General features: G+C 41.0%; 1 protein-coding gene and 1 long non-coding RNA gene across 3 annotated transcripts; one reads left to right on the forward strand and one right to left on the reverse strand.

Moving 5' to 3' along the window:
* Positions 1-767: 767 nt before the first annotated feature.
* LOC121901141 lies at positions 768-2,405 on the reverse strand. The gene is made up of 3 exons (XR_006097181.1): positions 2,216-2,405; positions 1,228-1,320; positions 768-1,136 (listed from the first exon to the last, which is right to left on the reverse strand). It is a non-coding gene; the product is annotated as an uncharacterized LOC121901141 (long non-coding RNA).
* A 3,114-nt stretch (positions 2,406-5,519) lies between these two features.
* On the forward strand, positions 5,520-12,239 carry klhl26 (kelch-like family member 26). Of its 2 annotated transcripts, XM_042417658.1 has the most exons (3): positions 5,521-5,926; positions 9,034-9,216; positions 9,747-12,239. In XM_042417658.1, the coding sequence occupies exons 1-3, from the start codon at positions 5,877-5,879 to the stop codon at positions 11,326-11,328; spliced, it is 1,815 nt and encodes a 604-aa protein (XP_042273592.1). In that variant the 5' UTR covers positions 5,521-5,876; the 3' UTR covers positions 11,329-12,239. The 2 variants fall into 2 exon arrangements, with proteins under 2 accessions (XP_042273593.1, XP_042273592.1); XM_042417659.1 differs by lacking the exon at positions 9,034-9,216 and having other exon boundaries at positions 5,520-5,926.
* The last annotated feature ends 350 nt before the right edge of the window (positions 12,240-12,589 follow it).

The raw sequence follows: 12,589 nt of genomic DNA on the forward strand, positions 1-12,589 counted from the left end.
GCTTATCCACGTGGTCTTGAGCGAACCGCATATGACAGCTATGTTCTTTTTGGAGAGAAGTGGCTTTTTTCCTTGCAACTCTGCCATGCACACCATTGATGTTCAATGTTCTCCTGATGGTAGACTCATAAACATTGACTGTTGCCACTGCATGAGAGGCCCTTAGTGTCCTAGATGTTACCCTGGAGTCCCTTGTGGCCTCCTGGACTATTACACACCTGCTCTTGGTGTGATCTTTGTTGTTCGACCACTCCTGAGGAGGGTAACAATGGTGTTGGACGTCTTCAATTTGAACATGATCTGCCTGACAGTCGACTGGTGGATTCCAAACTCTTTAGAAATGGTTTTATAACCCTTTCCAGCTTGGTGAGCATCAATAACTCTTCTTCTAAGGTCCTCAGAAATATCCTTTATTCCACAAACCTGCGTTGTGAAGCTCAGACTTTGATAGTGAAGACCCAGATTTCTCTTCTTAAAATAAGACAGGGCCTCCCAGATTCACACTTGATTGTCATCCCATTGATTGAAACACCCAACTCTAATTTCCTCTTCAAATAAATCGATAATCCTAGAGGTTCACATACTTTTGCCACACACAAATATGTTACATTGGATCATTTACCTCAATAAATAAACAAACAAGTGTAAGGTTTTTGTCTCATTTGTTTAATTGATGTCTCTTTATCCAGTTTTAGGACTTGCATGGAAATCTGATCACATTTTAAGTCATATTTATGCTGAAATAGAGCAAATTCCAACAAACTTTCAAGCAGCAATGTAAATCTCTTACTAGGTTTCAATTATAAATAAATAAGCAACAAAGCTAATTAGTCAGTCTGAAACTGAAAAGGTAAATTCTTGGTAAATATGAGTATGAATTGTGGAATTAAGCTGACTTGTTATAATGTCAAACTGAAAACTGAGAGCCACAACATCCGTGCTCAGTTTCACACTTAAGTCCTGTGTTAAACTGTCAAGGCTATACAGCTTACAGGCCAACTGCCCTGTATTTGGTGATCTGCTGGCATAACCTGCAAAGGGTGCAGTGGAGGACAGGGCAGCACTGCTCTCTTGTAGAGTCCTTGGTAAAATGGAGTAGTCCTCTGTCAGGGACTCCATCAGGGCTCATGCATATGCTGGGGGAGATAAAAATATTACATCACATTCAATTATATAATATTTACTACATGCACTGACTCAAATGATAAATTAGATTAAATGACTGACTGAGATTGCTAACTGGCTGATGATGGCTGGCCTCCACAGCTTCAGGTACCCCACTCCTTCTTCTTTATGCCTGCATTTAAAGCCTCCCTGGACCTGTTTCAGAACACAAACAATATGTTGAAAAGAAAATGTCAGACAAACAAAAACAAACAGCCAACTTAAACTAAACTACAAACATCAGGATACATTTTTTTACCAACATGCCAGGCATTAAAGAAATGGTTTGTTCCTTCTGTACACAACAAATACCAGTAAAGTTGATGTCTCTGTGTTGCCTACATTCAGTAAAAGCCTCCATTTGTAAAAATCCATCTTGCCCTCTTTTGTTTTGAAATTCTGCACATCAACAGATTTCAAAACTTGACTTGATCTAATTTTTTTCTCATTGTGGTCTTTAAGGATCTGTGTGTTTTAACAAAGGCAAACACAGAAGACCAGTTTGGTAGCCCAGTTAATAGATTCATGTGAGGAATCCTTCATTAGTTTGGAGCAAAATATATAATAGATTTTTATGATAATTATAAAAATGTTTAAAAAAAAAAATCACTTCTGAGGAAGATGCCCCCTAGTGGTTTGGGGCTTTAATATTAATTACCTATTAATTAATACATGAATAATACCTAACAAAAATCAAAATACTCCTGGGAGCATCTTACTCCAGATAGTGGGGCTTTTTTTTGGTATTTGCTATAAGAACTCCATTTAATACTCTACCAACACATAACCCCACAAACTGTGTTGGTTTATGCATAATGATACTGTAAACACTGAAACCACATTCAAACACCTTGTGACTTTTCAGTAAATAGACAATGTTCTTAAGGGGGGCATCTTCCCCCCTCTTCCCCTACTGTGCAGATAGAAGGAAACGTGTTGAATTTGTGAAATATGGTGTACTGTTATAGATAAGACTACTCAACAATATAAAGTAGGTAGCTTCACTTTGTGATGACGTCTGGTGTCATCTTTGTTTGGCCTTGTGGTTTACCTGTCTGCTGTGTCTCTGCAGGTGTTCGTTAAGGCAACTGGCAACACCTTAGGGCCCACAGGGTTGCAGCTGCAGCAGTCTCTCTCCTTCCTCTGACTGCTTGCTGCTGCGGCTGCTGCTGCTGCTGCTGCTGTTGCTTTAGTTCTTGGTTTTTGCTTTCATGCGCCTTACAACACACACACATACACACATTTACCAACCATGCACACTAGCACTACTGATTATACTGTCATCCACACCCCATATTGTTAATATTTAGTGAATTCGTTTAATTTGATTTAATAAATTATCTTTTGTTAACTCTTTAACATGGTGTGTCTCCTCTTTGTTGTGGCCACTTGAGCCAAGTCATAATAATTTTGACTACAACAGAAAAATTCTAATCAATGCATCAGTAACAATAAACTTATTATATAATATGAACCAATACACTCACCATTTTTTAAAAAGTATATTGGGAGGCAGTTACTTTTAAGACTTTCAGTACATTTTGTAGAAAATAGCATACTTCTATATTTTACTCCAGTAAGGTTTTTGAAAGCAGGATTTTGACACTGCAGTATCGCAACTTTAACTTAAAGCCTCACTCCACTCAAAATGTGGTTTTCTTTTCACTGGGTGTTTGAGCTTCATGTGCAGATTGATGTATGTGCAGAATTTGAAACCAGAAGTTTTCACATTCGTCTGATGAAAGTAGAAAGTTTCTCTGTGGTCATTGAAAATCAGATTTTAAGGCCTATGAGCAGGATTTGTGTCATCACAACTAGTCTGGAGCCCATCCTGGTCCAATATTCAACTTGTACAAGTGTGATGTGGAAACTTGAAGCCTCCAGTGCACATATGTGGGAGTAGTTAAACTTTTGAAATTAAAAATATTAACATATTCATAGATTCTGCAGTTTTTAATGAGGGAGAAGGATGAGATGCACAGAGCTTCATCATCCAGCGCGCAGACTGTCCTTGTTACCGTCTAGTAGACGATACAGGATCACAGCCGCACATACCACCAACAGGTCATCGGGCTTTTTTTTAACTCACATATCTAAATATTCCGCATAGCATATTTGCTTACCTGCTTGTCTGCACTGTCTACTGTTTACTGCACTGCTTATATAAAAAATGCACTATCAACCAGGACTGCTACATATCCAATGTGCAATACTGTTGTATACACCTGTCACTTTTACTTTTAAAAATAAATTCTCATTTTATGTAGAAAACTTTCCCATGGGAAAGTGGTCTCATACTTTTGGACCCTACTGTATATATATAGTATTATATTTTATTTATATATCATTTTTAGGGCCCGAGCACCGACCGGTGCGAAGCCCTATTGAAACTGAAGGAGTTATTATTATTCCTCTGAAACAAACGCATTTTTGAGGGCCTAAACATGCACGAAAACTCATGAAAATTTGCACAGATGTCAGGACTGGCGAAAATTTCGATATTTTATGGGTCTCGAAATAAAGCGGGACAAAATGGCTCGACAGCGCCACCTAGAAAGTCAAGAAAATTGAGCCCCTCGATACAGATTGTCGTAGGAGAACGAAATTCGGTATGCATATGTATCATGACCAGACGCACCAAAAAGTCTCAAGGACACATAGCCTAACTCCAACAGGAAGTCGGCCATTTTGTATCAAAGTTGAAATTTTGCACCGATTTTGTCATTTCCAGCCCGCATACTTTAACGAACTCCTCCTAGAGATTTGACCCCAGGACTTTCAAATTCGGTCCGTATCATCTACAGGCATAGGAGATTAAAAGTTGCTAAAACAATTCTCATTAGTCTTTCCTAGGGGGCGTGGCTGGGCGGCGAATTTCGATCCTTCGCCATGAAAAATGAAACGGCTATAACTCCGGCATACATGATCCTAAGAGAGCCAAACCTTTTGTGCTTCATAAGAGTCCCGCCCTGAACGGGTCCATGTGACAATACAGGATATGAGTCATAGCGCCACCTCCTGGCAACAGGAAGTTACATGTTTTACGCTCTGACGCCCTGTGGGCAGCACGGTGATCGAATCCAGCTGAAATTTACTGAGAATAGCCTCAAGACCTTGGAGATCTTATATTATGAAGTTGGTGACCCTTCGTTGAAAGGTGTTGCCATGGCGACGCGGCGAATTTCGATGTGACGCCATGAAATTTCAATGCCTTATAACTTGACTCCACGTGGTCTGATCTTTTCCAAATTTCATATGCTTGTTAAGAGTCCCAATCTGAACACATGTTCAGTCTCATATTTAGCGAAAGTCATAGCGCCACCTACTGGCAACAGGAAGTATCATGCGTCGTACTTTGTCTAATTACTCCTAGGAAATTTGGCTGATGCACCTGAAATTAAGTCAGCTAATAAACAAGACCTTGGTGATGCTACATTTGGCAGCTCATGACCCAAAACTGAATGCTGTTACCATGGCGACACATCCTTCGCCATGAAATATGATACTGTTTTTCAGGGAGAAGGGATTGCTCTACAGTCATGAAACTTGACACACATGTCTAGAGTGATGTCAGCTAAAATCCTATGTGGTCGCTTTGAATGGGCGTGGCAAAATGGCTCAACAGCGCCCCCTTTAAAATTTCAAAATTGCAGCCCCGCCTTCCAGATTAACGTAGAAAGATGAAATTCACAGGGCACATGTATAATGTCAACACGCACAAAAAAGCCTCTTGAAGCCTTATTGTAAGTTGAACAGGAAGTCGGCCATCTTGAAAAACTGGTCAATTTTCGCCTTTTTTTGGTCATTTCGCATACCTTGTATTTTAACGCACTCCTCCTACAGATTTCATCGTAAGGACTTCAAAATCAGTGTGTGTCATCTAGAGTAGTGTATGATCATGATGGTTTGGCCGTGGCGTGGCGTTGAGTTTTGATGTTTCGCCATGACAGAGGAAATTGATATAACTTGAGTGTACATGGTTGGATCTGCCTCAAACTTTACACAACAAGTCACTGACAAAAGCCCTTCGACTGAGCGTCACTTCGACATGCGCTGGGGTGCGAGGGCCCGATCATCGCTGCTTGCAGCTTTAATTTATATCTTATATTCTATATTTTATGACCAGTGCTCTTACTGCTGAGTTGACCTGTTTCCTGGTCCAACACAATTCATTGGACCATTGACCCTGTGTTAACCTACATCTGACTAATAAAACTGAAAACTGAAGCAGAGATGCCATTTTAAGGATTTTAAAGTAGTAATTGTACTTTTTGTGTGGAAAAAAATGATGATGTGAAAAAACACATCAGACACATATTATTGTTCCAAGCAGAGTGTTTTAATACATGTCTGGAGGGGATTTTTAAGTAGGCTGAATGAATACTTCTTTTTAACAATGGTTGGCGACCCATTTGGACCAACTGGTCAGCCTCCCAGCATCCATAGGAACCTATATACCTGTGGACATGTCACTGTGGCGCCGCCCAGTGGTGAGAAGCAGTCATTGCAGAGGGAGGACGGGTAGGCAACAGCCGGTAGGAGAGGTCATCACCGTTCACCACAATCCCTGGGAAGAGGCGGTTGTTGTCAGTTCACGCCTGGATAACAGGCTGTGTCAGTACTTTTATAACGCCATGAGCAGGCCAATTGTGCCGCTGACCTTCTGGTAATATTCCTGAAAATGCCCCATGCGTGTTTCTCTGTGCTAGAAGATGGCGGAGTCGGATGGTGGGGATTTTGCTTCGAAACAGCTGCAGAACAGGTGAGTGAGTTAGCCGGGATGAGGCTGTGGTGGGTCCACGGGGGTCGGGCTGGTCCCTCAGTGTCTTCCTGAACGGAGCATCTGAGGCTCCGGGTCTGCAGCCCAATCCCGGCCCGGGACCCGGCTTCCCAGCCTGAGTCCAGGAAACACCGTGGATTTGCACGGGGCCTCCTGGCATCCACTCTGCCTGCGCTTTCTATCCATGATCTGCAGAAGAAATTAAGTAAGGACGTAACATGAGTCCAGTTAGAGAAGTAAACACGCCAAATGCAGCCTGCTGTGTTGTTGTAGCTCAACTTCAACACATGTTGTTGACGATTTGGTAAATAGTATCATGGCTCAATACATGGTCAGTACTTACATAATATAAACAATAATTTGTTCGCAATATGGGGTCAAAACTGTCAGCAGTCATGATGAACTGCAACAGTAAACCAACAAAACACATTATAGTCAGTTGCACACAGCAATACAACTGTTTTTTAAAAGGGATTAAAAGACTACAGTTTGCTAAACAAACTTAAAAGATGTGAAAAGTATTAGTAAAGTTTCATGCTCCGATCTATCAAATTTATATCATTGATTTAAATTTGATGCAACACCTTTTTAAGGCCAATGGTAAGGACAAAAAAATCAAAGAGAAAGAAAATATCTGAAAAAAATGTGCTGATCAGCTACTTTGCGCTTAAAACATAAAACATTTTGAGGATGTTGAGGATTCCTAAAATTTGGTTATTAAAATAGTGTGACCAATATTCAGTACCAGTCAAGTGAGTCCAGACTTTTGACCGGTACTGTATGTACTGACTTGGGACATTTTACAGTTTAAAAATAAACTTGCTCTCTGGTGGAGACCCTGTTTCTAAATTTCTGCAAACACATCTTTGGCTTTTCTGTGCCGCAGTGTCTTGTCACTTATCAGCCAAAATATGACCTGTGATAAGCTAATATTTGCATTTATTGATCAAGCTCTATTACTTTCTAAATGTAAAGTTCAGTCAAGATTTTGTTCTCTTGGATATTACTTTATGTGCTTCTTGAGACACCAGACTGACACCAGATGTCCTTGGCTTACTCAGATCATCAAATTTAGCTAATAGAATAGTTCCTAATGAGGTAACGACCAATATAAAAATTAAGATGAGAGAAGAGGAAGCGTTATTTTCATCACATCCTTGAAGACTGTCCTTTGGAAAGTCCTGAAAAGTATGAAAACTGTCTTCATCTGTAAACGGTTGAACAGAAAAATGGTTGCGTTGATCCATTGATGCACAGTCCTAAATGCTTCATTGCTTCAGCCCTCAGTCCATTTTGATTTAAAGTTACTACAAGGAACTTTGAGTTGTGTCGATTTTAGAGGCCCCTGTGGACAAAAACGGTCATGTTTTCCCGAAATAAAGACTGCATTTCCCATGAGCACCGCCGCCTCGTGTCGCAAAGATCTTGGCTAGCATGTGCATTTGTTTTGGAAGCGAGTGAAAGAAAGACACTACTTATTTATAGTACTGTTTTTCCTTTTTAAACACAGCTGTTTGCAGGATGCTTAGCAATGAGGTAATGTATCTATTTGTGGCTATGTAAGATTAGCCTAATAATTATAATATGTCGATGGTGAAGCCAAGTAAACTTTGTTTTAGTACCGTTCATACACCTAGGTTACATGTAAGGCTGCATTCACCACCAAATTCGGCAATGCAGCACCTTCCCACAGGGTTGTGTGGACATGTGGGCGTGTTTATTTGTACAAAATAACATTTTATTTCTCAGATTCACTCCTTTGTTCTTGCTACACTGCCGCTCACTCTCTTCATTTACTTGCTTGCGCTCTCGTCTTCTTTAAAATGAGTCAGGAACCTGACAACAAGTCTAACTTTACTTTTAACGTTATCAAACGTAGAGAAATGTCCTCCCCTCGTCTTTGTGCTCCCTCATGCTACAATGCTACATATAATGTAAACATAGGCTTTTCCGGTCTATGTGCTGTAAATCGTTTTGACTGATTTTGCAGGGAATCGGACCCAGTGGCACGCATTTTGAATAACTAGCCTATATCGAAATAGCCAATCTTCTCCTGATGGTCTTGTTTGCTTATGTAGGTCATATGGAGGCATCAGAGGTATCATGAGACTGTTTCATAACCAGTTAAAAGTTCCTTGTAGTAACTTTAATATTTCATGACCTAGTTTTCCCCCCGGTGAGGTTGTTGGGTTTGAACAATGGGATCATCCCCTTCATACACATGTGGTGTGTAGATGCGTTTTGGTTGTCTGATATTTGATTGGATGCCATTTTTGGCTCTTGTTAAACAAAGCAGGTCAGTAGAGGAAGTGCTAACACAAACCAACGTGGCAGCTGTCACAGTACAACTGGGACTTCTCTGCCAGTCCCACTTGTCTGATGACATTTGTGCTTCTGCATTGGGTTTAGTTTTGGAAATGTTTTGACTTTAGATGATGCCAGTTGGCAGTCAGTTGTGAGGACTTGCTGTTCTTCTTTCTTTTATGTCCTAGAAAATCGATAATTCTTGGGTTTTAGACTGTTGATTGGACAAAACAAGCTATTTTAAGACATCAACTTGAGTTTTTGGACTTTTTAAAGGGGCATTTTTTTCAGACATTTTATTGATAAAACAATCAAATAATCTGCATATTATCATTATTGTAAATAATTGTTAGTCAAAGCCCTGCTTCTTACAGTATCATGTTTCTGTTTGCTATAATAATCTTTCTATGTAGACAGCAAGACATCTCTAAAGGCAGAAACAACATTTCTACTCATAGCACTGTTGTGTTTACTCACTGTGCTGATATGTTCTCACTAATGTAAATGCACTGTAGACAACTGATTGAATTTACCCTTGGTTTACTGTAGCAGATTAAATTAAATTTCCATTAGAGATTTCTTGAGTTAACACCAGACAGTACATATCCACGCACAAATCACATTTTAATATTCTTGAGATATACAGCCTGCCTGACTGGAATATAACAGCTTCTATCAGCATACATTCACTTCAAATATTAATCTGGATCTGAAGAAAGCTTAATTTGAGAAGAGTGTAGGATCCCTTGATTCACTCAGTGTGACAAGGCCTTTTTTTCTTCCAGTATGGCTAACAAGAATAGCACCCTGCGCTGTACATTCTCAGCCCCGAGCCACAGTGCCACCCTCCTCCAGGGCTTGTCGGTCTTGCGGGCTCAGGGTCAACTACTTGACGTCGTGCTGGCCATCAATGAGGAGCGCTTCCAGGTCCACAAAGCAGTGCTGGCCGCCTGTAGTGATTACTTCAGGTTAGTCTGAATCACAAGACTTCTCATTAAGCATTTACATTTTAAATTCAAAGCACTTAGCTGATGCTCTTGTTCAGAGGCATTTACACTGAGTGCAGAGTAAGCTGTAGGTTATAGATCAATTGTATTGAAAGCAATTAAGTTGGAAGAGGAAGGTAAAGAAGGGAGAAATGTGCAACACACAACAAATTACAAATTGATGCAACTTACATATATTTACAGTATAATGTTCCCGCTGATCATGAAAACTTTGACAGACTAAAAAGATGCATTCCTGACAGAGAGAGTCGGGAAGTTTGGGAAAGACAAATGATGATCCATACTGTAAATTAGGGATTTGTACAGTATATACACTGTTACGGTATAAAACTGTAGCCACTAGTACTACACAATTTCTCATCATTTTGTTTTCATTAAATGGTGGTTTTCCACTCAACTGCCATTGACACCATAAAGAGGAAAACCTGCATTTAGAAGAGATTAAATTATGAAAATGTCATGTAGTTTACTGACTTGTTCTTGTGTTGCAGAGCAATGTTTACCGGAGGCATGAGGGAGTCAAATCAAGATACCATTGAGCTGAGGGGTTTGTCTGCCCGAGGACTAAAGCATATCATTGACTTTGCCTACAGTGCAGAAGTCACTTTAGACCTGGACTGCATTCAAGATGTCCTCGGAGCAGCTGTCTTTCTCCAGATGGTTCCTGTTGTGGAGCTCTGCGAAGAGTTCCTCAAGTCCGCGATGAGCGTGGAGACCTGCCTGCACATCGGCCAGATGGCCACCACTTTCAGCCTGTCTTCCCTCAAGGAGTCAGTAGACGCCTTCACATTTCGCCACTTCCTCCAAATTGCAGAGGAGGAGGACTTTCTGCACATTCCCATGGAGCGCCTCGTCTTCTTCCTGCAAAGCAACAAACTGAAGAACTGTAGTGAGATCGACCTCTTCCATGCCGCCATCAGATGGCTCCAGTATGATGAGTCTCGGCGGGCTCAAGCCAGCAGTGTCCTCTGCCATGTGCGTTTCCCACTCATGCACTCGTCTGAACTGGTGGACAGTGTTCAGACGGTGGAAATCATGGTGGAGGATGTGCTGTGCCGCCAGTATCTCCTCGAGGCCTTCAATTACCAGATTCTTCCCTTCCGACAGCATGAGATGCAATCGTCACGGACACTCATTCGTTCTGACGTCATGTCACTCATCACCTTTGGGGGAACGCCCTACACTGACAATGATCGCACCGTGAGCACCAAGGTGTACTATCTCCCTGACATCGCCTCCCGCCAGTTCAAAGAGCTGACAGAGATGGAGACAGGGTGCAGCCATGCTTGTGTTGCCGTGCTTGATAACTTTGTTTACATTGTCGGTGGACAGCACTTACAGTACCGCAGTGGTGAAGGAGCAGTAGACAGCTGTTTCCGCTATGATCCACACCTGAGCCAGTGGCTGCGCATCCAATCCTTGCAGGAGGCACGAATCCAGTTTCAGCTCAATGTGTTGCATGGACAGCTCTACGCCACTGGAGGGCGCAATCGATCTGGCAGTCTGTCATCCGTAGAGTGTTACTGCCCAAAGAGGAATGAGTGGACATATGTAGAACCATTAAAACGTAGGATATGGGGTCATGCTGGGACTCCCTGTGGAGAAAAGCTTTATATCTCAGGAGGTTATGGTGTCTCATTGGATGACAAGAAAACTCTTCACTGCTACGACCCAGTATCCGACCAGTGGGACTTCAGAGCTCCCATGAATGAACCCAGAGTGCTGCATGCCATGATCAGTAGCAGGGATCGGGTTTATGCTCTTGGCGGTCGCATGGACCATGTGGACCGTTGTTTTGATGTGCTGGCAGTCGAGTATTACAATCCAGAGAACGACCAGTGGACGACCGTCAGTCCAATGAGAGCAGGGCAGTCTGAGGCTGGCTGCTGCTTACTGGACAGGAAGATCTACATCGTCGGAGGCTACAACTGGCATCTGAACAACGTCACAAGCATCGTTCAGGTGTACAACACAGAGACAGATGAGTGGGAGAGGGATTTGCACTTCCCAGAGTCCTTTGCTGGCATTGCTTGTACACCAATTATACTTCCACAAAACACCACACAACGTTAACCATCTGACCCGGCGACTGTGAAGATCTGATTCCATGTGCTCTTTGTGCCGACTATTAGGTCAAGGTGTAAACATCATGTAAGCTACTGGTGTGTGTGTGTGCATGTGTGTGTGTGCTCATGTGAGAGAATGACCTGAAAAGCTACTAAGCAGCATTACTTTGAATGATGTATTATTTTCTGTCCTCACATTGGGTAAGGTACGTTTAATCACCCAACAGACCTTCATGAAAATGATTAAATTTGGATTTGGAACTAACATTTTGTCCAAAAACTCTTAAGGGTCTTATGTTAAGAAACTTTCGACAGTTTTGTGTCAGTATTTGACCAACACAATTTAAAAGCCAAAAATGAGAAATCAGAAAAGTCCTGCTATGATATCTTCTGTCTTTGTGATTATCGTACACTTGCCCATTTGGAAATTTTAAGATTACTGGCAAACTAACTTAAATGATACCAGACTTCTCTTCCATACTAGTATTACCAACATTAATAGCAGTTTATATTACATACTTAATATGATTCAATCTGTGTTATGTTATTACCAGTCAAGGGCTTAAGTTACAGACTGTACAAATAGCCTTTTTTTGATTTTATCCTTTATCAGCATAGGTGGCACCTGTTACAAAAAGTGGCTTTTTGCTGTGCAAAGGTATTAACTGGCTCAACTGTTAAAATGTTGTACATTTTTATTGTGCAGGATTTTAGCTGTTATCCTTTTTTTTTATTTTTTTTTTGCTCTTTTAATTCTTGTAATATTTTCTTTGTCATAATTTTATTATTCAAACAATCAAGAACACAACTAACTAAAAGATCTCTTCGTTTTATGTGTGTGTCTCCTCAAATCTACCTGTCAATGCACAGTAATGATTGCACAAATAAACACGAGTAGTGGATGTTTTTAACTTTGAATCAGTTACTCGTTTTTTTAAAATTGTCACTGCCCTTGTGTTTCCTGAGCTGAAACCCCCACTGACACACTAATTGTCCTCTCAGTCAACATAACAAACCAGTGTGGTCCTCTTACGGCAGCTACATAAATCATTAATGTGTGTGTGTGTGTCCATGGGGGTGTCAGTGTGTGCTGCTCTTTGTGTTAAACAAGTGCTGCATCTTGCATAAAAAACCAACACAGTAACATTTATCCTTGCATGGGATAACAGTCTTTAAAAAAGTGAAGATTTAACTTCTGAGCCATAGTTCAAACCCTTACAAATCTGTGATTCACCAAAAAGTACTCAAACTACCAATTTGTCATGGTT

This window comes from Thunnus maccoyii, chromosome 7 (assembly GCF_910596095.1).
Source record: "Thunnus maccoyii chromosome 7, fThuMac1.1, whole genome shotgun sequence".
Lineage (NCBI taxonomy): Eukaryota > Metazoa > Chordata > Actinopteri > Scombriformes > Scombridae > Thunnus > Thunnus maccoyii.